The 23,445-nt window shown below is 41.9% G+C and overlaps 1 protein-coding gene across 1 annotated transcript in view; it reads right to left on the minus strand.

The window, feature by feature from the left end:
• Nucleotides 1-23,445, minus strand: part of LOC120544038 (protocadherin-16-like) — an 85,202-nt gene that overhangs the window by 50,448 nt on the left and 11,309 nt on the right. The window contains exons 2-4 of the mRNA XM_039777550.1: nucleotides 18,467-19,312; nucleotides 18,145-18,342; nucleotides 16,745-17,518 (exon numbers count right to left, since the gene is read on the minus strand). Coding sequence (XP_039633484.1) covers nucleotides 16,745-17,518; nucleotides 18,145-18,342; nucleotides 18,467-19,294 — 1,800 coding nt within the window. The 5' untranslated portion in view covers nucleotides 19,295-19,312. The remainder of the gene's footprint in view (nucleotides 1-16,744; nucleotides 17,519-18,144; nucleotides 18,343-18,466; nucleotides 19,313-23,445) is intronic.

A 23,445-nucleotide genomic window follows, 5' to 3' on the forward strand; every position in this document is an offset into this window, starting at 1 on the left:
GTAGCTTGATGGGCCATTGAGGGGTCCACAATCAGATGAGGAAAATTGTGTCATTTATATTTCAGTCCCAGGAGGTTAGAACAATGACACAATATAGAAGGATAACTGTTTCAAAGGTTCAGTATCCTTCTATCTCTCCACCTGATTCCTAAAGACAAATGACACTTTGTACCTTCACAATATAAACCATCAGGTCCAAGAAAAATTAAAAAACTCATGTAGTCATATTGGTATGGTCATGACCAATGGTCATTGTTGTGCCATTCATTTGTGCTGAGAATCGATCAGCGCAGCCATAAAAGACTCTAATGTGTGTGCACTACGGGCCCAAAAGTGCAAAGGCCTAAACAACTTTTTATGCACCCAAAAGCCACTTTCATTGAAATAACTAGGGCGCCACATTGAAACACTAGATCTACATCTCTTAATACTCTAGGACCAAGCCAAGACCGAAGACCAAAATTGGGAACCAAATACAAAATTAAAAGTCAACTACAGTAGTAGTAGTGTATAAAAATGACTCTTGACTGAAGAACATTTATCTATCCATCGGTCTGTTTACTGTATTTATCTCTAGCCACTTTTTACACACATACATCTGGTGGCAAAAGCAATGTGGTCTTCATAGTCTTCAAATGTAAATGCAAACTGCAATGTCTGGTAAAAAGTTCAAGCAAACCATTTTATATCAGCATGGCATCTTATACCCTACATCCTATGTCATAACCAATACGGGATTTGATTTGACACAAAACCTGGCAACTGTTGCATGTCAGTCAAAAGCTCGGCATTCTTTCATACATTTTTTTGTGGTTCCCTGTTTGCCCAACATGAATATGAATTTGGGTGTAAGTGTTGGCTAAGCCTCGAGGATGGAGCTGTCAGCTGTAATTCTGTCACAGGTGTTGAGATGTAAATGTACCTTTGTCTCTCACACCTGAGAAATCCCAGTATATCTGACACAGTCATCCTGTTTTCCCCAGCTGAGCCAAACCCCTAGCTCAGTGCGGGACACAGGGAGGAACCCCACCCCTTGTCTATTGTAGGTTTCCAAAAGTGGGAGAGACTGATGGCTAAACCAGGCAGTATGTTTACATCCTCGATCCAGGTCTCAAATACCCGGTCCTCCATCGCTCCAACAGTGGAATCCAAAGGAGTTTGTTCGACAGATGAAGTCTGGATGAAGATGGAGTCTGAACTGTGGCATTTTGGGTACCACAGTTAAGTCACTTCATAAACCAGCTGTCAGCCATGAAATAAGTGTGTGTGTTTTTTTATATGTGCACATTCCTGCCAAGGTGACCTCTAAATGAACGTGATTATAGAAGCCTCTATATTTGTGAGCCTGCATGCATATGTGTGTCTATATGTGTGGTATGAATGTGTGTGTAAAGACCAGCAGTGTCAGGGTAAGGGTGGGGGTGGGGGGAGGGTGAGACAGAGAGCGTAGACATACAAAAATGAGTGAATGACTTATTTATTAGGTGTATAATTGCCACAGCTCTCTATCTTGGCTGAAGATCTCTGTTGGAGTTCAGTGTGTGTGTGTGTGTGTGTGTGTGTGTGTGTGTGTGTGTGTTAGATTGGGCAATGTGAAACACAGCAGGATTAATGGAATACTCAGCACGCTAACTCCACGCAGACCACCAGCATTGCATTAACCTCGTATACCGAGATATTGAGATAGAAAGACCATGAAATTGTGTGCTTAGCTGAATATGAGCCTGTTTGCCAGTTCACCTGCACGCCTGTCCATCTCATTTTTGTCTCTCAATCTTCTCTTTCTCTTTTTTGTGTTAAATTGTAGGTTTTTTATCTTGGTTGAATATTTTAAAGGCTCACAGTTAGATTTTCTACTTGGAGTTGATCAGGATTCAAGCTTTTATCCAGTATATTCTCTTTACACTCACCTCCACTGAAGAGACTCAGGCATAATTGTATCTGTTACTTTGGTGATTCAATGTTCCTCATTTAGGAGTTCAGCCAAATGCTCTCTGGTGTATATCATGCCTCGCTGATGTAAGTTGAAAGTGAGACAAGCAAAGCTCACACACACACACACACACACACACACTCTCTCTCTCAGACACCCAGAGAGCAGTGCCAGAAGTAGTCTTATTCATCAAACCTAACCTTGTAAAAAGGTGGACCTGACTACAGTCCTCTAAATCACCAGGATGAAATGGCAGCGGGAAGTAGAAGCCAAATCTCTTTATTACACAGTGTACAGGCTGAGTGGCATTGGAGCCATGACTGAAACCAAAAAGAAATGATGTGAAAAAGGTTGGTTATGAAAATAAAAAGCTTTTCTCCAAAAATAGAAGAACCAGTTTTGTTTTCAGAATAAATGTAAAAAGGATATTGCAAATCACCGTTGCCAGATTCTATGATTTATTTGTCTTTTTTTAACACAAGATTTTCTTTAACTCCCTGCAAAATATATCCATACATAACCTACACCTGCTTAAGAAATACTAAATGAGCCACTGATTGGACTTCAAGCCAAGGTTCAAGTGCTCGCTCTATTGAATCTTAAACCAGTAAAGACGTCTCTGAATATTGAGCCTTAATTATGTGTCTTCAGGGCCGTGCAGCAGGAGGATTAATTAGGCTAAATGATCCTTCCTCTACAAAACATCTCGCAGCATTCATCAAGGAGCAAGCAGGAGAATTGCTCTCGAAGAGTGAAAGATAGGTGTGCATTGTATGGAGCTGCGGGCAGCCTGGACAGCGCTACAGGGTTTACATCCACTCCACTATGAGAGAGAGGCAGCTGGAAGACAGGCCAGACTAACGTGTAAAATGGAGGATGTGTGATTGGACTGAGAACAGGACGTATGCTGGGCAAATAAATAAAAAAGAATAATCACCTGCATGAAAAAAAGAAAGAAAGCACCCACTCTATTCCATGTTGTAGTCCCTCCCTCCTCCTCCTTCATATTTTACAGACAGGGCTGGGATGGATGGGGCTTTCTAGTGGCACTCTGGGATTAGAAATACACACACAGACACACACACACACACACACACACACACACACACACACACACACACATACACATGCTTGTCCTAACATCTACATGCTCATGGGTACCACACATGCCTAAACACACACACACACACACACACACACACACACACACACACACACACACACACATACACACACACACACTGAGGCAGCCTGTGAGGTGATTGTTACCAGATGAGAGGGTAGTCCATCCAGCCTCACTCTGACGGACAAAAGATTGCACAGACTTTTCCTCATCCTCTCCTCATTGTGTGTGTGTGTGTGTGTGTGTGTGTGTGTGTGTGTGTGTGTGTGTGTGTGTGTGTGTGTGTGTGTGTGTGTGTGTGTGTGTGTGTGTGTGTGTGTGTGTGCGTGAGAAAGAGATTTTTAAAGCATGTTCAAATCGTTTTTTTGGGGGAAGGGGCTCGTGTCTTTAATGAATAAGCGCTAAACCCCCCCATTTCTCCATTGAGTGAGCTGGCAGCTGGCGTATGTGTGTCCCATTCAAATAGAGTGACATGTTTAATTTGACAATTAAGAAAACAAAGGACTCCATTTAGAGCCACAGTTGGAGGCTGTGTATAGTGTGTGCGTAAGTGTGTGTGCTTGTCAAGATTCTCTGCTGAATTGAAAGAGACAGAAGGGGTAGAATTGTGGATGCAGGAGCCTGAAAAAGCTGGAGCAAACCTAAACCGTCAGTTTAGATAAGCAAGAAAAGAAAATAATTGAGTAAAAGCAAGCAAGAACAGAATGGACTTAAACGTGATTTTACTTTTCTGTTAATTCAAACCACTAGGCCTAACCTGCTGCTGTGCCAGTCAATCTGGCTCATGCATGGAGTATTTACAGTTGTGGGTAAGCATTACCTCAGTTTACCTCAAAGCAGCGGCAGACCACAGGGATTTAAAGGTGATGCAAATAAAACCTGCACATGGTGTATCTTTTCAGCTGGCTGAGGATCGTTAACCTCACATTGAGTCACACTGTAGGTGTTGGAAAAGCAAGCTGAGCGCATACACACACATTATGTGTCTTGCAAATGTGCATGAAATTATGCAAAACAAACAAAACATTTTCCTACGTAAGGAGAGCTGTGCAGTATTAGGGCCTGTTTCCTAAGTATGCAAAGAAGTTAATATGATTTTTGGCCTAAAAGAAATCCACCTCTGTACCCACTTACACGGGACTATGGGAGCTGTTAAAAAAGTTAGAATTGCATGTAAATCTGTGTACAGTTTTAAGAACGATGTTTTTACAAATTGAACTAATCTTGAGTAATTGCCTTTATCTTTATGTATATGACCCAAGCAGCACCAATCCAGGCTGTGTAGTTGATAAGAATTTTCATTCTGTAATTTCTGTCTGATACATTTATACGTAATTCTTTTTGAAGTCTCCTTTCATTTACATTTTTAATAAGGTTTAAACTTTACTATGATTTGTCATGTGGCCAGAAAAAACAAATTGCATTCCATTTTGGCTCTATGAGGTGCAGATTTACATCATCGCTTATCATAAGATACAGACGCCAACACCACTCCCCATATTTCCCTCTGTCTCCCCCTCTTCTACCCCTCCTCCTCCTCTCACTTCCCTCCATGTGGTCCTGAGAGTCCTGTTACCATGGCTACTGCTGAACGATGGCTCCAACCCTTTGAAAACCATCATGCGTTCCCCACCACACACATGCATGCACGCACATTCTATCTGTATGAAGTAATGGTGATCGTCCTTCACATGGGTGAGTGTTCATATGAAGACTGTCTGCCTGCTCCTCTCTGTGCCCAGTTACAATAACATGACCCCCCTCTCCCCCTGACAGCAATGAAAAATACCTTAGGATAGAAGATGCCTCCCCTGTATACACACACACACACACACACACACACACACTGTGGCAGTGTGTGTGCGAGAATGGCATTTTGTGATACCATTCTCAGTCTGCATGTTATAGAAAACAAGGTCTTGTAAACAATGGAGAGAATGACTGGCTGATTAGGGAAAGAAGATTGAAAGGAAATATATTCTCTCTCTCTCTCTCTCTCTCTCTCTCTCTCTCTCTCTCTCTCTCTCTCTCTCTCTCTCTCTCTCTCTCTCTCTCTCTCTCTCTCTCTCTCTCTCTCTCTCTCTCTCTCTCTCTCTCTCTCTCTCTCTCTCTCTCTCTCTCTAGACACTGCTATGGTAGACAACCTGCACGGATGGTCTGACCGCTACCCGTCTGCTCCCCATCCAATTCCCCACTGCACTGCTCCACTTTTTTATTACTAAATGTGTGTAAATGTGTGTGCAAGCAAGGCAGGAGAGAGAGATAGCCTGTTTCAAGGGCGTACTCAGACAAATAGAGGTGAAGTCACACACACAAACAAGAGTAAGCGGTGATGAAATGGCTCGGCCCCACCTCCCCTGACCCCCCCCTTCGTCTCTCATTGTCATGGTAACCATCAGCACCTCCACTGCATCCTGCATTTATGCTTTCACACCACATGCAGCCATCCTTTTCATCACTCCCTCTTCTTTTTCTTTTTGTACCCTCGCCCGCGGTCTAAAATGTGCTGAGTGCTGCTCTTCCCAGAGCTTATGTCTTTACTATGAATCATCCATATAGTCAGCTCTTCATTATGAAATATTGAGATATTCGTGCATGAGCACAAAATGCCTTGCATAAAATCCTTTGTCATTTTTGTATATGATTATGCATTATAGTGTGTGAGCAACCTCTGTAAACAGGCTGCATTTAACTTGATGTTCTGCAATAGCATTTACAGTACATGGTATGCTGACGTCATTGCCTATCTGCTGTAGCATCAGTCATTATTACATTGAAAATTCAGCAATTTAATGAGGCAATTAGGTTGCGTTTATTTAAAAAAAAAAGATAATCTGGAGCTCAGGTTTTTTTTTCTTTCCAAACGGAGCAACAGATGTTAAAAGCTGCATATGTCTGATGAAAATAACATTTTGATATTAATATAAAAAAGGTAAATACAATTGCATTATATAGTAAGGTACCAAAGAGCCATGATTGTGATCAGCCAAGACCAGACTCTTGCAATTCATTACAGGCATTGCATGCTTCATTACAACATTCAGTGTATAGTGTACACTGCATTACACGTTATTCACAAACTAAGCAGTATCATCTGTTCTGCACTTCCTGTGATCTCAGTTTCTCTATCTGCATGACTTGAAAGAACCATTCTTTAGATAAGAAACAAAGTCTTCGGAGAAGAAAATACCCTTCGATGAATTCACATTAGCTCCTGCATCCGGTATTAGAGCGGCAGATCCGGCACTCCAAGATTCTTGCAATCAAGCAGGTCCTCTATAATCATCCCCTGGAGCAGGGCACAAAATACTCTCAACAGCCCGCCAGTGGTGTGGGTGTTTACCAGTGTGCACAAGTTTGTGGTTTGTGTGTTTGCGGGAAAGCGTGTGTGTGTGTGTGTATGTGTCTGATCTATATACAGTATGTGTGTGTTTGTGTTTGTGTGTGTGTGCGTGACACTACTTGACAACATCAGAAAGCACTTCCAGCTTTCCCTTACAGGGAGTAGGACGCTGGCCAAGATACCAGTGTTTGCGTCTAGATACAGAGAGACCGTGCATCACCACCAGAACAAGATTTCTCCAATAACAATCCAGGCTGGCACAGTGCTGAGAGGAATGGTTTGTACGATGATGAGCAGACACAGACACAACTACAGACTATCTCTGTTTACAGCTCTCTTCCACACCATACAAAAGATAAACCACTTCATTCACCTGTGGACATTAAGCTGCCACAACTGCCAACTGTCTTTTGTGTGCGTATGCATGTATTATGTATAAAGCAAGCAGTATTTTTGACACAGCCTATTTTATTGGTCTTATTTTAGATGCATTACTCGTGATTGACCTTTAATTTGTGGATACATATGTATTTATATCTATGAGGTTAAGTTGGTAAAAGAATACTTCAGATGAATCATCAAAGCAAATCCCCTCCTTGTCAAACCTTCTTTATTAAGACATGGCTCAGAACCAAAACCATGAAAATAAATGAGTGCCGTAGGATATCACATTCAATGAAAAGAAAATCCCTTTTCATCTTCCAACCAACCAACTGCAGTTTCCACAAGAGTCCTGCTCTGCTGAGCCATGATGTGAAAACATTAAGCTGTGGTGAGTGACAGCAGCTAGGACAGCAGATGTTGACATTTAAAGATGGCTACTGCAACTCCCTTCTGTTGTCAGTTCCTTTGATGCCTTTAGTAGGAGAACAGCAACATGTACAAGCAAAGGGAGCTGAGTGTCCGATTGCTCCAAGAATCCAGACATCTCTGTCAACGGTTATCAGTAATGTAGACCTCGTCTGCCCTTCTTTCTCATGTCTGTGCACTTTGACTTAAAAACATCATCTAGTAGCACTTTTACTGCTAAATTTTGCAAGATGGACATGTTATTTCAAAAGCAAGTGATTTATTCCAAGTAGTATAAAGAACTTCCTAAACTGCACACTGCGCACCAGGGTGTGTTAGGCCGCAGTAAATCTGATCCAAAACCACAGAACTGAATTTGGGCCATATGCACCAGAAATGTTAGTTCTCTTAAATTGATATTAAATCAGACACATCCTTACTCTAAAAGTTAAATTACTTGCAACAGTGGCAACAGTGAGACAGAACACAGGCCAAATCAGATGATTTACATAACCTCAGCCAACACCTATCGCCCAGGCCAAATGCCTGTAAATGTACTCAGTGTGAGGTTAAAACAACACAAAGCGACTACTGTTTCATGTAGGAGAGATTCATCTTGGAGTCCATACATGACTCCAACACAAACACCTTGTGCATGATCTGACTGCAAGACATGCTCCTATGAATGACAGAATCCTTACAAGAGCTTTGTCCAAATTGCAGGGTGGGAATACTGAAAGGCACAGTGACAGGAAAGATGGCGAATCTCTTTCCCTAATAACGAGTTACAATATGGTTGGTCAGAAAAACATAGACCACCCTGAAGCAGCTGACAGTGCCTTGAAGCAAAATTTTGAATGACCAGAGTAGAAAACCTGCGTACCTTGTCAAGAATGTTTAAACTCAAGAGCTTAGAGAAATAATAGAAGCCATTATTGATGAACAACCAACTCCCAGGCTTTATTTATAAGTATATTATTAGTACATGTCAGTAGAACTTTACATATACTACAGTGGTAACATTCAAAAGAAAGTTGTGGCTATTTGTGCTGAAATAATTTGTCCAATACTGTAGGTATAAATCTCAAGAAAGGATAGACGAGACTGCAATAAGCACAGTGGTAGCTTAAAGTCCAACCCACACTGAGCTGGTTGTCATTTTAAAAGGAAAAAAAAAGACACTGAGGTTTATTCCTCATCTCAAGGCTGCTTATTCATTTATTAGTCTGCTTATCCTGCATGGACGGGTTCACTGAGTCCAGAAGGTTACAGTGCAGAGGAACCTCCAGAGCGTGTCTGAATAAAAAAAGACAGGAGTTTGGGATCGAGAAAAAGTTAATAATCAACCTCTGTAATGAATAGTTTCTTGTGTCTATTGATTTTCTGTTCCAACCCTTTTATCCCCTTTCTGATCACTTCTCTATTCGTTGTCATCACGCTCCCATTCATCCTTGTTCCATCCCCCTTGCGGCTCAAGATTTGTACAGTTCAACGAAACAAATCACAGCAGTTGCCCATGCAAACAGTAAAGTTATTTCCACTCCTCTAGTCCTTCCAATCTTGTCTGACAAACCACAGCCAGCAACCACAAACACACATGCACTCTCACATGCACGGAGGCCCACAGTGGAAATAAGTCTCAGACTTTCTGTGGTTTTTATCACTAAAGCTCATGCGCCAGGGTTTCATCCTGCACTTCTGTTCTTCTCTGTACATGCATTTATTTATCTACATCCAATGTTATATACTTCAGCCCATGAACAGTACAGCTCAGTATAGCAATCAAAAAAAGAGGGAGAAATGGGGATGAAAGGAGTGTAGAGTGGGCATGTGGGAAGTAGTGAGATATTCTCTTGTAAAAGATTCCACCCTGGGGGAGTGGAAACTTTCTTTTACTCTTTCTGGTGTTGCTCTAACCTTTAATAGACAACTCCTAGTGAGAACTATCCTTATAAAAGCTGAAGTCCAAAGAAAAGACAATATGAGGTGCACATATGACAGAAATGCATCTGGGAAATGTAAAGTAAGCGAGAGACGTGATGTGGACCAAAATGAATATAAAATGCTTTTTGTTAGTCTATGCCATTTCTGTGATCTCATATAGACGCACAGTTTTTGTTTAATACTGTGTCTTTTGGCACTGTGAACGCAACAATAAACCTGGAATACTAACGTTTCCTTCTCCGCTTCTCTCAGCATCTCTCCACGTTTGAGTTCCTGAGGTGAGAAGGAAGTCGAAGAGGACAAGTGAGATGATTAAATGAATGAATCATTTGAGAAAACAAATATCTGTAGTTGCACAGTCTTTGACCCCTGAGAGGAAAATAAATAGTGTGGAGAGAGCTGGGACAGACACAACACCAGAGGAGCAGAGTCAGCCAGATTACAGCTCCAAGGCTGCTGCAACACTCACGTACACCCACACACACACACACACACACATACACAGACAATGCAAAGTCATGCCCTAGAGTAGTGCAAGAAATAACAACAAAGAAAATGAATCAACCTGAATCATTAATATCTTTTAGCACACTACGACATAAACTCAGCACTCACAGAGAAATGTCTTGATCACACCCAACTGCGACTTCAAATCTAACATCTATCTCTCTGTAAAGCCGAAATGACAGAATCTGATACACTGGGAAACAAGCGCTTGTACCGCCCTTCACCCCTAACTTATCGACCACCTGCTGTCCCAAACTGCAGAACCTCTCCCAAAGCAAATACAATCTAGAGAAACACAGGAAGCATACTAATTTACACCAACTTAACTTAATGTGTCATGAAATTAGATTGGTGTGACCACATGAACTGTGGAGGGCCTCAGGATCACCTGCCGCTCACGTGTGTGCGTGTGTGTGTGTGTGTGCGTGTGAATTTGTTCCTTTCACTCTCAATCTCCAGTGTAGGAGTGAGAAGCAATGAGAGATGAGACAGTGACAAAATGGAGGCCCAGACAGAGATAGAGAGGCCGTCTGGACGGCAGATACGTTTGAAAAGAAACACAATGCAAAAGCAGCCCAGGAGAGCTGAAACAGAGAGATAGGCTGGGGAAAAGAGACAGATAGATGTACATGTGTCTGTGAACGGCTATAGTTTCATCCGTGTTGTATATTGAGGATCTTGTGCCTGCAGCTGTTTGATTCTGTGTGTTCCACAGACTAGGGGAGCGATCTCGGCTGTTTTCTTGCTGAAGCTGAATGTGTCCACCTTGTCAGTTTCAGACTGTGGAAAGAAACTCGTTGCACTAAAGACTTTTTGAATTCACACATTTCTTCTCTATACACCTGTATCCATTATTGTGGAGTATCATTTGCTGGTATTCAGGAATTCTGGTTTCACCTTGTACATTTGAGACCAGAACAGACAATAATGTTTACCTGGTAGGGTCTAGCAATTTGGGAAATTGTGATTATTAATAACTTCCTGACATTTTATAGACTAAATGATTATTGATAATAAAACATAAAGTAAGTAAAAGTCCCATAATAAGTAAAACTGATTAATACAATTGGATTGAGCTTATCTTTAAGGGGGTCCACTGATTCAGAAAAAGAGAAAGAAAGACATTTTTTTCCATACTTGATAATCTCACTCACTGATGGAAGATTGATTCCTTTAAAATAGCAAAGGAAAGATAAAGTTGAGGCCAGTGCAGGAGCCATTAGGGTAAAAGACATGAAAAGAAGAAGAAAAAGAAAGAAAGAATGGAAATAGAGATACTCACTAACAGATGAGATGAAGAAATGGAACAGAAACCAGTCAGACTGGAGAGAGACAAAAAGAGAGTGAGAGAAGAAAACTCCTCACTGCCATATGGTACGGAGTATTGGGCTTAATGAAGCGTGAGGCCATCCTCTCCACAGAGGCACTGGCCAGTCAGATCACACATGAGTGAACACTCTGATAGGTTTAAAACACAGCATATGCCAACAGCTAGTGATATGAAACCAAACTACTGCTTCTGAGGGGAAGACAAAAGAAAAATTAATGATTTACTGAACTCTGGCCAGAATCCAACACCCACCAAAGAGCCGAAAAATGTCTGATAAGAGTTTGCTTCATGTGGAACTGATTGCTACTGAAATTATTCTGAAATTATTCTAGCTAAAAGAGAGACCTGATAACTTTAGTGATCTCCTGACTAACGGCATAGTCAGGAGATCACCAAAGTTAATTAGAATTCATCCTCTGGGGGACATAAATGTGTAGTATCAAATTTCATGGCGATCCATCCAATAGTTGTGACAGATTTCACTCAAAACAACAGCTTTTGACCTCATGGTGGCACTAGAGGAAAAGTCAGGGGATTTACAATGTCAGTAGGATGTATCCTTCAGGCACAATGACTGTCTGTAGAAATCCATCCAGTAGTTGTTGAGATATTTCAGTCTGGACCAAAGTGGTGGACCAACAAACCAACAGACTGACAGACCAGACCGGCGTTGCCGTCTCTACAGCCAGGCCGCTAGCATGGCTAAAAATGGGGGTTCATAAATTGAAAATCTCAAGGATTGCAAGCTTGATATTTCTAAAAAACACTCCCATGAGTTCACACTGTTTGTTCTTTTAAGAAAGACACTACCACCACAAAGTTAACAAATAAAGCCCTACCTCATTAGGTAGAAAATTTAGGGCATGAGCGTAAAACCAAGATGGACTTCATTCATGGCATCTGAGCGTCCAGTAGCGAACAGGTGATGAATTCACAGTAAGTGTTCATGGATGTTATGAGAATAGTTTGCATAGCAGACACACCATCCTGATCCCTCGTCACACACATCCTGTCAACACCGCTGGCAGCTGAGAGATGTGTGAGTCGGTGGGAGAAAGAGGCAAAATTACAGAACCAGAGAGAGAGAGTAAGCATGTATGGGGCCAGCTGTTAGCAGCATGAAACAATTCACCAAATTTTCAATCTCGCTGGTGTCGTGTTTATGTGCAAACCCAACCATTTGAAATTTTTTGGCTAAGTCCTGAATCTTCACAATCCTACCTACATCACCTTTAAACACACTGAGAGAACACACAACATAAAGTTTCAAAAGAGCGGCCCGAATTGAAGAAAAGCCGCAACTGTTCGAGAACGAGCATTTGGGGAAGACATCGAGCGGACAAAAACATCCCATTTTTTAAGCTTAATAAAAACTAGAGTGTGTGTGTTGTAAGTCTGAGCTGGAGGAGAGCATGCAAGCCCCAAGTGGAAGCTGTGGTTTGGCCTGGCTCTGGTGTCCACGGCGGTCGGATTCAGTGCAACACCAGCAGGAGACTGGTACGGTGTTACAGGAAAGCTTTAGAGGAACACCTTCCTGTTTTCAATGCGACACCAAATGTCTCTGGCTCTATTGGTTTATCAAATGTGATTAGTCTCAGTGTGTATGCATGTGTGTGTAAGTTTTAAATATGATTAGTCTTTCCTTATAGAGCCATATAGACTTTAGCCACAGGGTTTCAGACTTTGCACCAAAAGGGCTGATTGCTTTGACAGGCAGACATGCTCTGTTTATTTAAGTGGTTTTGTGGGAAGTTCAGGAGGACTAACTCCACCTTTCAAAAGAAACCTGTCTCTTTTCCTGTATGTTTTTGCTCTATTTCAGTCACTTTCACACCACACTCACACCCTCACATGTTCTTGTGTGACTTTCTCTTCTTGTTTTACCTGACTACCCACAAGGACTGCTCAGTAGATGAGAGGGTATGTCTGCCTGTCAAAAAATCAGGGGTCCAAAGAACGATTTCCCCATATTTGACTGGTGAGAATGAAATCGCCACTAGGTTAAAATGTCCCCTTGACTAGTGGTTTGGTGCACGACAGATCATCTCAAATACCCAGAGTTCTGTGAAATTTGCTGTGGAGAGCCATTGTGTCCAAATGGGCAGCTGTAATTTAATTGGAAGATTGTAAAAACATTGACTGGGGACATCTATGCTCCCCAGAGGAGGCCATTTCTAATTTAGATACTTTTGAACAACTCTCACACAAGTCTCAGGTCAGAATGTCATCTTTATTTGCGAGCTATATCATAATCTGGGGCACATTCATGTTCCTTTGGGGATAATCCCTCTTTTCTGCCAGTGGTACCTTGTATCCCTAGTGCTAGCCATGATGTACGAATAGCAAAATCATTATTGTGTTTCTCATTCTGTGCAGTATTTTGGAATGTGGGGCGTAAACAATATGTGCAGCCTCTATGGGCCTCTCGCTTGGCTTTCAGGTTTTACTCATGTTTCAATGTACTTCCCTCCCTTCTTTCTTTTTGATTCATATTCATATTCATTTTTAAATCACAGTGTCAAAATGCACTTTACCAACAGACAGTGCAGTATTCTTATACTGTTGTACTCCAATGCCAGCAAGCCATTGTCTACGGTTTTGTACATCTCCCAGCTGAGCACATCTCCCAGCTGAGCACATCTGCGCGTCTGTTGAGATGATTGAGTGTTGTTTAACAGGCTTGACCAGAAAACCACATGCTGGACATCACAGGGGAGAAGCATCACCTGCTGAAAGTGAGTTCTTGGCTTCAATAATGTACACAAGCTCACATACACAGATGTATGACATACAGGCAGGCACATGTACATATACACGCATGCAAACTTTTGCTTTCTGTTTTGCTATCTTGTTCACAGCTATCTCAACTCTTTCATTCCCCCTTTTGTCTTTTTCTAATTTTTCTTCTAGCTTGCATCTCATCCGTTGACGTATGTTGGTACTGCATTTGAGGCTTGGCGAGAGCGTTCATGTCACTGCTTGTGAGATCAATAGTGGCTTCCCAGCGGTCGGGTCATGCTGGAAGTAAGCATGTCATTGGATTTGACAGAAAATCTGCAAGGCACAACCCACACGGGAAGGAAAATACACTACATTTCAGAAAAAACACAGATTATACCCAAGAAAAAGAGGAAAAAATCTGACTGACTCAGTGGCTTTCGAACAGGACCCACTCAAATCAGTGGACTTCAGCAACCTTTGCATACAAATAATAGTTTTTTAAACAATAAAAATGCTCAACTCTAAAATATAATTGTTACTTTCCATCACCAGCCACAATTCACGCTTTTCTCATGACCCTTACCTCCTCAGGATATGAACCTGAATCAGATGGATCTGCGCACACACACACACACACACACACACACACACACACACACACACCATAATCTTTTCTGCCTGGGAAATACTTTAAGGAAGCAAGGGAAGAGGAAGCAGGGAAACCAAGAAATAAATAACTCCTTTGTGTCACGGCTACATAAACAGTGCAGCACATTACAGATTACTACTAGCCCAACTGATAAGAAACTTCATACACACTATTACTGCATGTATATGTGTGTGTATGTGAGTGGAGACTGAGAAAAAACAAAAGAGACATCATAACAAAGATATAAAGAAAGAGAAACAGAACAAATAAGTTAGAAAAACAGAGACAGAGAGAATGAGAGAGAAATAAAAGAGAGCTTAAGGAACTCTAGTTTTGGCAGAAAAGAGACAAAAACTACCCCATACCTTATGTGTATTTGTGTCCCATTCCTTCAAACACTTCTTTTGAAAACATATTTCCTTGTTTAGATATTTCATATTTGCTGGTTTCCTCCCCATTTTAACATGTGTCCAAAATCAAACCTAGCCAGCCAGGCCAGTATAATAATGTGATTGTTATCTATTGTAAATATTGGTACAATTCTGAGAACGTTCTGCCTTCGTCTGGACTCTGTCAGGAACGTGACAAAACCTCACAACCTGATTGCCGGTGCCAAATAACCTCCCACAAAAATGTAAACTGGGCCTACTGGACCAGCTGACCCAATTCTTCAGTTTGTCACTATCTTAACAGAGTAAAACACCAAATGCTCCACAAACATTCATTAGGGTATGATGTCAGGTTTAACATTATCTGCATGTGTGCGTCCTATCTGAGTGGCCACATATTTCATTGGTCCAAAATAAAAAAGTTTACTTCAACCACCATTATCCTGCAAATGACAGGCCCTGTGGGGAGACTCTTGCCCGGAGAATCTTGGCTCGGTTTGAGCAAGCCTTGAGAAACGTTGAGCAAATCAAGCCTTATTCACTCACTCTGGCATCAAAACCAGCATGGGATTACGTCTGCACCTACTGCCAGAATAACTGCCGGCTAGGATTAGAAAAATTACTAACATTTGATTACAACTGTTGCAACAACTAGAATAAAAGTCCAGGGGGTTCATTTAGTTGGTTGAGGGATATAATAATTCAACAGTGCAGCCTAATTAGGAGGAAATTACAGGGTTCAATAATTCAGCGACGGAGGGGCTGTATCTGTGATTGTAAAGACACCTTAGAAATAAATCACTTTAAGGCTGTATTTATACCACATCGCTTTTTTCTTTTCTCAATCCTTCCACCGGCCAATCCAACTTTATTCCTGCTTTTTATTGCATTTGCATCTCATATCACTCTTCTTCATTACATTCCCTTACTTCTTCACCTCATGTCTTCCCTAAGGAGCAGGCTCATATGCCAGTTTCCACAGAATACCAACCAGCCATCCTTTCCAAATACATGTTAAATGAACCTGCAAGAATGTGAAATTAGACTACTAGTATTTATCTAATTCCAGTTCGGTTGGTATGATTAGGGGTCAAAGCCTTTTATAAGAGACACTGCACTTTTAAGTTCTAGCAGCAGGCTTTCTTAAAAATGCTGAGAAACAGAAATGCTTCTTTTTCTTTGCATCCGCTTTACGGCCAAAGGGTAAAACCAAACAGTTGGTCTAAACGGTGCATAATGCCAAGTTAAGACCTTGCTGGAAGAAAAACAGCCAGTCATCCTTTTTTTCTAATTTTCGGGAGAGGTCCTCCTTATATAGAAGAGCTGCTAGAATCAAGATAAAAGCAAGACAGCCATGCTGCAGCGAGACAACGAGAGCTCACACTACGCTGATGGCTTGGTTACCATGGCAACCATTTGAGGTGAGAGAGAGGACATACCAGCACAAAGTAAATCTCACTCACTCTCACTCACTGTAGATTCAGGAATGCAGGTGAAATCTGCCTCCCTGCTTTTCTCTCTCCGTTTCTCCTTTCTCGTTCCTTTATAAATGTCTTTTATCCCGAAATGAACAAGTTGAATGGCTTTGCTTCTGCTCTCATAGCCCAGGTTTTATGAATCACATCACAATGCTTCCAAGTGCACCATCTTCTTTGAAAGAGGACTTTGAGACTGCTTTTTACTTCAGACATGACTTTGATTTCCAGACTCATTTATATTGATGCATAAATCTGGCTTTTGCCAGGGGAGTAATCAAAGAGAGCTTAAAGGGAGGGTGTGAGTAAAAAGACATGAATAAAGAGATGAGAGAACAAGGGAGACAGTGAATATTTGGTTTTGGCTGCAAAAGTGGGACAATAGTGTTGTGGCCAACACAGTGCAAGATTGAGAACCAACATAATTACAAACGGTAGGTCTCCTACAAACTAAAGAAGAGTAGAGTGAAAGAGAGCTGGATAAAAGAAGATTGGGAGGGAAAAAAGGCTGCAAAGAAAACTTCTTCAGGGTTTCTCTTACCTCTAAGAAGCAGGTCCCAGCTGGGGTGTTCTCCTTGATGGAGGCATTGTAGAAATTGCTGGAGAAGACAGGTGTGTTATCATTAACATCCTGCAGCACAACGTCCACCTTTGCTGTGGACGACAATGGCGGGCGGCCGCTATCCGTCGCAACAACGGTCACACTAGGTGCTGGCTCTGATTCGAAATCCAGAGCCATCGCTGTGGTAATGATCCCTGTGACCGGGTCGATGGAAAACCAATCAGAGTGAGAGTTTTTAACCTTAAGTAGGCTATATCGGACGTCCCCATTTGGGCCCTGGTCCTTGTCCCTGGCAGTAACTTGGAGTACAAAGGAACCAGGATAGACAACCTCAGGAATAGTCTGTCTGTAGGCCTGCTGGTCGAACAGAGGGGGGTTGTCATTGACATCAGTCACCTGAATGGTGAAAGATGACTCCGCCCTGAGCGGAGGCGTGCCGGAGTCTGTGGCCATAACCCTCAGGTCATACGTATCCCGTTCCTCTCTGTCCAAGACCTGGTCAACATATATCAGGTAGATGATGCTGTCCTTGGTTGTGAGAGCAAACTTCCCATCACCCCCCTCAAGGGACACATTCACGTTGGCGTATTCTCCATAGTCTGGGTCTGTGACAGATATTCGAGCTACGTACTGGCCTGGTTGGGCCCCTTCGGAGATCCTGGGAGAGCCGTCCTCACTGAGGAAGATGATGGTCATGGTTGGCTGGTTGTCGTTGTAGTCACGGACATGAATGGTCACAAACGCATTGGTCACCTGAGAAAATGTGCATGTTTCATATTACTTATTGCTCAACATAATTTCTTATTTTTTTAAAAAAGGGACATTTTCAGTGTTGGATTAAATAATTAATGTACAGATATCTGGGTAACAATTAGGGCTGCACAATTTACATATAATATTTTTTATCATCATTGCAATATCAACTGGCGCAATAAACACATCGCGAAAGGCTGTGACATCGCAAAAGAGAGAGATTTGTTGTGTTAGATCAGCAGAAAACTGCACATTAAAATCATTAATAATTGTAATTCTTTTTTAGTGGTGCCTTTTAAATGCAAGTCAATGTTCAATTTGTTCAATAAAATTTTTTTGGAAATGATTTCCTTTCATTTGTTTTAAATTCAACAAGCAATTTGTTGTATCTTATAATACTCAAAGCAGCAGAACTGAGTACACCTTAATACGTGTTTATTTATCGCAACTAATATCATTATCGCAATTTCAACGTTATCCCATATCGCATAATTTCCTCATATCGTGCAGCCCTAGTAGCAATGACACTTCAGGAATACAAATTTATATAAAACAATATATAACCTGTTATTGTTAAAAGCACAGCTCTTTAACACACTGTTTAGAATAACCATGCATGCAATTACCTCAGGCTGGCTGGCGTTATCCCTGGCCTGGACCACCAGTTCATGGACCCTCTTCAGTTCAAAATCCAGGGGCCTATTCAGAGTGATGACCCCAGACTTGATATCTATGACAAAGGTGCGGTCAGGATCACTCTGACGCCGGTTGATTTCATAAAGGACCAGACCATTATCGCCCTCATCCTCATCTGTTGCAAACACCTGAAATGATAAGAAAGTCAAATACTGAAATTAAAATGACCCTAGAAAATCTGGATTTACAGAAGCAAGAACTATTACTGCAGTATTAAGTCACTATCTGAACACTGGCAAGTCTTGCGCTAACCTGTAGGATGCTGCTGCCTTGTTGGAGACTTTCAGAGATAATAGCGTGGTATCTGCTCTGATTAAAGACCGGCGCATGATCATTGATGTCGGTCACAGTCACTTCCAGGGTCATGGATCCCATCCGTCTGGGTGAGCCCCCATCAAAGGCCTCGACGACCAGGGTGTAAAATGAGCGCTTCTCCCTGTCCAGGAGTCCATTGACCACCAGGTCTAGATACAGCACCTTGTTAGCAGCTCTCTTGGTTTCCAGTCTGAACGCCTGGCCTACGTTGCCCTCTGGAATAGCGTAGCCTTGGGTGGTCAGCTGGTCCTTGTCCGCATCCGTTGCAGGCTCGAGGGAAAACCTAGTCCCCACTGCTGTGTGCTCAGGGATCTTAAGAACAGCTTTCTTTTTGGGGAACACAGGTGCATGGTCGTTGATGTCGTTGACAGTGATCGACACTTCAACAGTGACTCCCGTCATTGTCACGGCAATAAAGCTATAGTGGTCCCTTTGCTCACGGTCCAGACGGCGTGCAGTGGTAATGATGCCTGTGGTTTCGTCGATGTTGAGATCGTTGCTTACGCCTGTGCTCTCATGGTCCGAGATGAAGTAAAGACCCCCGGTTTCACCAGGCGGTAGCCCAGCGCTAATGTCACCAACAATGGTCCCTGCCGGCTGCTCTTCATCCAGCTGGAGCTCCAGTGCTCCGAGGACAGTTGTAGGCTGAACAAGAACAAGGATGATGCAGAAATAAAAGAGAGGCTTCCATCGCCAGAGACTTGAACACATACAGGGTCCACTGACCCAAGCCCTCCGTCTTGACCCTTTGCTTGTTATAGGCATGGCTGGGATCTGCTACACCTGGGAGAAAGAGAAAAATATCAGCCAGAGAAAAATTGTATTTCTACAACGTTTATGATGTGTGAATTATTGAGCAATTAAACAGTTTTTTTCAGCTCTTCATTCTCTATTTGAAAACATCTTGAAAATTCACTTGCTCCCTAAGCACAAATGAAAACAAATTGTGACCAAGAAATGGAGTTTGTATCTTAAATCCTTGCATGACAACGTGCTAACACTTTTACAACCCAGAACCTATATTAAAGACACAGCATGAGGAATTTCAGCTTTTTTCCCCCATTAAATAGACATATATAACATTTTGGAAAGAACTCTTCAGCTGGATCAGGAGGATTTGAAAGAGCATGAAAATGGAAGTCTAAATGTGTCCAGGATCCATATTGGCTTGAACTCCATTGAGGACAGAATCATAAACTATATTTATCTGAAGGATAACACATTTTATTCACTGGGTGAGAACATTTTAAAGTGTCCAGAGCTGTCCCTGAAAACCCAAGAGAAAACCCATTAAAGACACTGAAATGGGCACCATGATCCTTTGTAAGATTTTTATTTCATGATAGCGAATGCTGACACACACACACACACACACGCACACACACACACACACACACACACACACACACACAACACACACACTTACAAATACATGGAATGCATGTGAAAGTTAGTAAGTCTATAGCTTTTTTTTCAGCAGGGGCTTTATGGGGAAAAGCAGTCATTTAAGACCGTAAGCTTAGCCTCTTTGTTCCCCAAACGCTAAATCATCCACATATCCATGAAGGTAATATCCTCCTCATTCTAATGTTATATCAATCTTATCAGTCATTGGCTGGATCTAATCATTAACAGATACACATACTGTAACTATCCACAAAGGCATGCATCAGTCCAGGGTCAAACACTTTTTGCCAACAATTCTTTATATTCCTGGTGTGCCAGAAGTGTGATTTGGCTTGACTGCAAGAAAGGCAATCACAAGAATTTAAAAGGCTATCTAAAACTCACTTGACAGTGTCCGAGCTATCCTGCAGCTAACTCACCATCTGGTACTTCCAGCAAGTTAAAACAAATACCAATAATTATTTGCAAATGGTATTTGACCCAGGTTTGACACACATACCTTTTGCACACGGTCATTAAAATCTGGAAATACAAATTTAACCTGCATGGTCAATGTAAATTCTCATGAGATAGATGCTAATTTTAGCCCTTGATGAGGTCTACAGATATTTAGATTATGTTCAAAATGAGAGCAATTGTTTATGCATGTCCCTCTCATATTTAAAGGGAAAGATTTATTGAGCATATAACTCTTCAAAACATCCTGCAATGAGGAGGACCATCAAGCCCTAACCTAACTCATTTATCACACAGACCAGAGGGGTGCTGCTTTAACAATCTTCTACATTGAACACCTAAACCCTCTGGAATGTGAATAAGTCCTGCCTCTATTAGCTAATGTTTGGTACAAATCATCAAAACTATAGATGTGTGATGCACGCAAAGGGCTAGTAGCACACAGGAGGTTAGTTGTCAATGGTGGTTGCTGGCCAGCCATATTCACCCAGACAATCACTCCCCCAGTGCATGTATAGTCTGGACAGTTAACCTAAGGAATGTCTTCCACCTCTCGAGAGAAAGCCAGCCTGCTGCCGGCTGCAGTATCTGCACATACGTTGAATTAAAGCATTCACACTCGCACCAAAAAAAGCCGTAGACTGACTACCATTCCATATACAAAAAGAGGATGAAAAGCAGTTTATTTCTAATAAACAATAAGAAGATCAAAGTGAGGTTGCACTCAGCAGTTGGAGTAGACTGTGTCAATATAAAGTCACATACAGTAGAAATGTTTTTAAAAATGTATTTGCTTGTAGTTGAGCTTAACATAATTAGTTTATTTTCAGGTACTTCTCAAGGCTGCCGGAAAATACTTTAAGTGTAGCTCCTGACTATTTAGACTGTGCATAACAGATAAAGCATAAAAAACGTTATTCAATATCTAATGAATCCTCATGCAATCATCCACCCCAGCAGTCTTACTACTGACCCTGACCTTCTGAAGTAGTTTATGAGGCCTCAGAGGAGGAGAGATTAATAAAGTCTATGGCTCCACTGGGACAGAGAGAGGGGCACTGATAGTGGCCCCTCTGGTATGGTCACTGACCTCTACATCTGGTCCAGACAGCTGCTCTGGACAGTTGCTGCACTCCTACGCAAAGAGGGAAGCAGATCTGAGGCTGAGCATAGTCTGCATACACTCCTTTCTTTTGTTGTGTTTGCAGGGCGTCAAAGTAGTTGTGAGTTTTTGTGTCTATGGGACTTGAATAAGCGAAGGAGGAAAAGAGAACAAAAAAGAGAAGTTGAAAGAGTAGGTCTCAGAGACAGAATTAGGCGTGTAATGATAAAAAGAAACCTTTCTACTGCTGGGAGAGAAACTCATTCTCTGTGATGAAATGAACTAACAGTACCCTACAGTACCATAATGCAGCCATTGAGAACACCAGGGAGGACAAAAAAAGAACAAGAGAGATGGAAAGACTGGATTTAGGAAACAATAGAACAAGTTACATTCTGAGGAGTGATTACAGTTTGCGTTGGCTTGACTGTCTTATTGTCTTTAGGGACCACTGAGCTGTGTAGGAGAAACTTATGATTGAAAAGGAAAGTCAGAATGGTGTATTTCAAAGTGTGCGATTGCGTATGTGTCCTTTTACGTCCTCTCTCCCTCATTGCTTTAGTTGAGTGTCAGTGAAAGGTTATATTGATGAACAGTTTGCACGGCTGCAATCTGTCACTGTCAATGAGCAGGCAGTGCATGACATCATCTCCCTTTTGACATGTGCTGTAATACACTTGTGTTTACACTGGACAACACAAGCTGATGAGGAATGGAGAGAGCAAGGGCTAAAATAAAGCTCATGCTGAAAGGATACTGGCTTTGACAGTTGGCCAGTAGAAAAGACACCTGATTCACTCCCTCTAGTGGCACTCTTTATTGCATTCTGATAAATGGCGTTTAGTATTTAACACAAATTATGGTATTAATTACACCTTAAATTCAAAGTTTCAAAAAACGGAACAAGTTTGAACCTGTCTGTCTGGTTGCATGTACATCTGTGTCATTGTACGCCTGCACAACACATGTGCAAGCAAGCAGTGACATCATCTCTGTGCGACCACATTGACAGGCAGGGCAGACCCGGAGGGCTCCATGCAGTCTCAGCCGCATTATATCTGGCATTGCACCCCCATAATCTGCCTCTGCTGTGCACAAGCCTCAAAGCCTCAAATGCATGGGCCTCCACTCTTAAGTGCTGTTTCCATATAATAGAAAACCAAAGTGTTTTCTATAGGATGTGACCATTTAAAGCAGTACAGTATGCGTATGAGGATGTGCGTGAGTGTGTTTGCGCTGTCGTATCTTAGTTGTGAGGAATAGCTTTTCCTCATGCAGTGCCAATTCTAAACAGGCATCTCTATCTCCCTCCCATGTCCGTCCCTCCTACTTCCCTCCGTCCATCCCCTCTAATGGATTTAGCAGATCTAGTAGGGCACGCCATAGCTACCCGTGGGCCAAGCTAAACAGGACCCAAAGTCACAAAGTTCCAAGTAACAAACGGCCTCTCCACAGCGCCTCTATCTCAGCCATGTTTCTTGTGATTTGGTAGAATAGCACAGAGTTGCATTCAGCTAGTTCCTCAGCGGTTGAGAGGTCTGGCATTGCCTGTATATAGTTGGCAGCCACTCATTCAGCTCTGCAACTGCTTCTGTGTCAACCAGAACAAACATTGGCTAGTTCCTGTAAATGACAGTAAAGTCAGACAGGGGAAAGACTAAAGGGAAAGGCTGTCAAAATTAAATATAGAAGTTAAAATCAGAAATACAGTATTCCTGTCATAAAGACAGACATTGAATACAACCTTGTCTTAACATATTCAAAACCCCAACTGCAAAAATCAGATTTTCTCATCATGCAACATCTTTCTTGCAATCCATGTCATGCATGCGCTGTGATGTGGTGTTAAGATACTAGATTGTTGTAGTGTTGGTGCCATTTGAAAGCATGAAAAAAAAAAGTATGACAGTTCTCAGCAATGGTTAAATTGCAGGGTGGCTAGAGCAACAGC

This window comes from Perca fluviatilis, chromosome 16 (assembly GCF_010015445.1).
Source record: "Perca fluviatilis chromosome 16, GENO_Pfluv_1.0, whole genome shotgun sequence".
NCBI classification, from domain to species: Eukaryota; Metazoa; Chordata; class Actinopteri; order Perciformes; family Percidae; genus Perca; species Perca fluviatilis.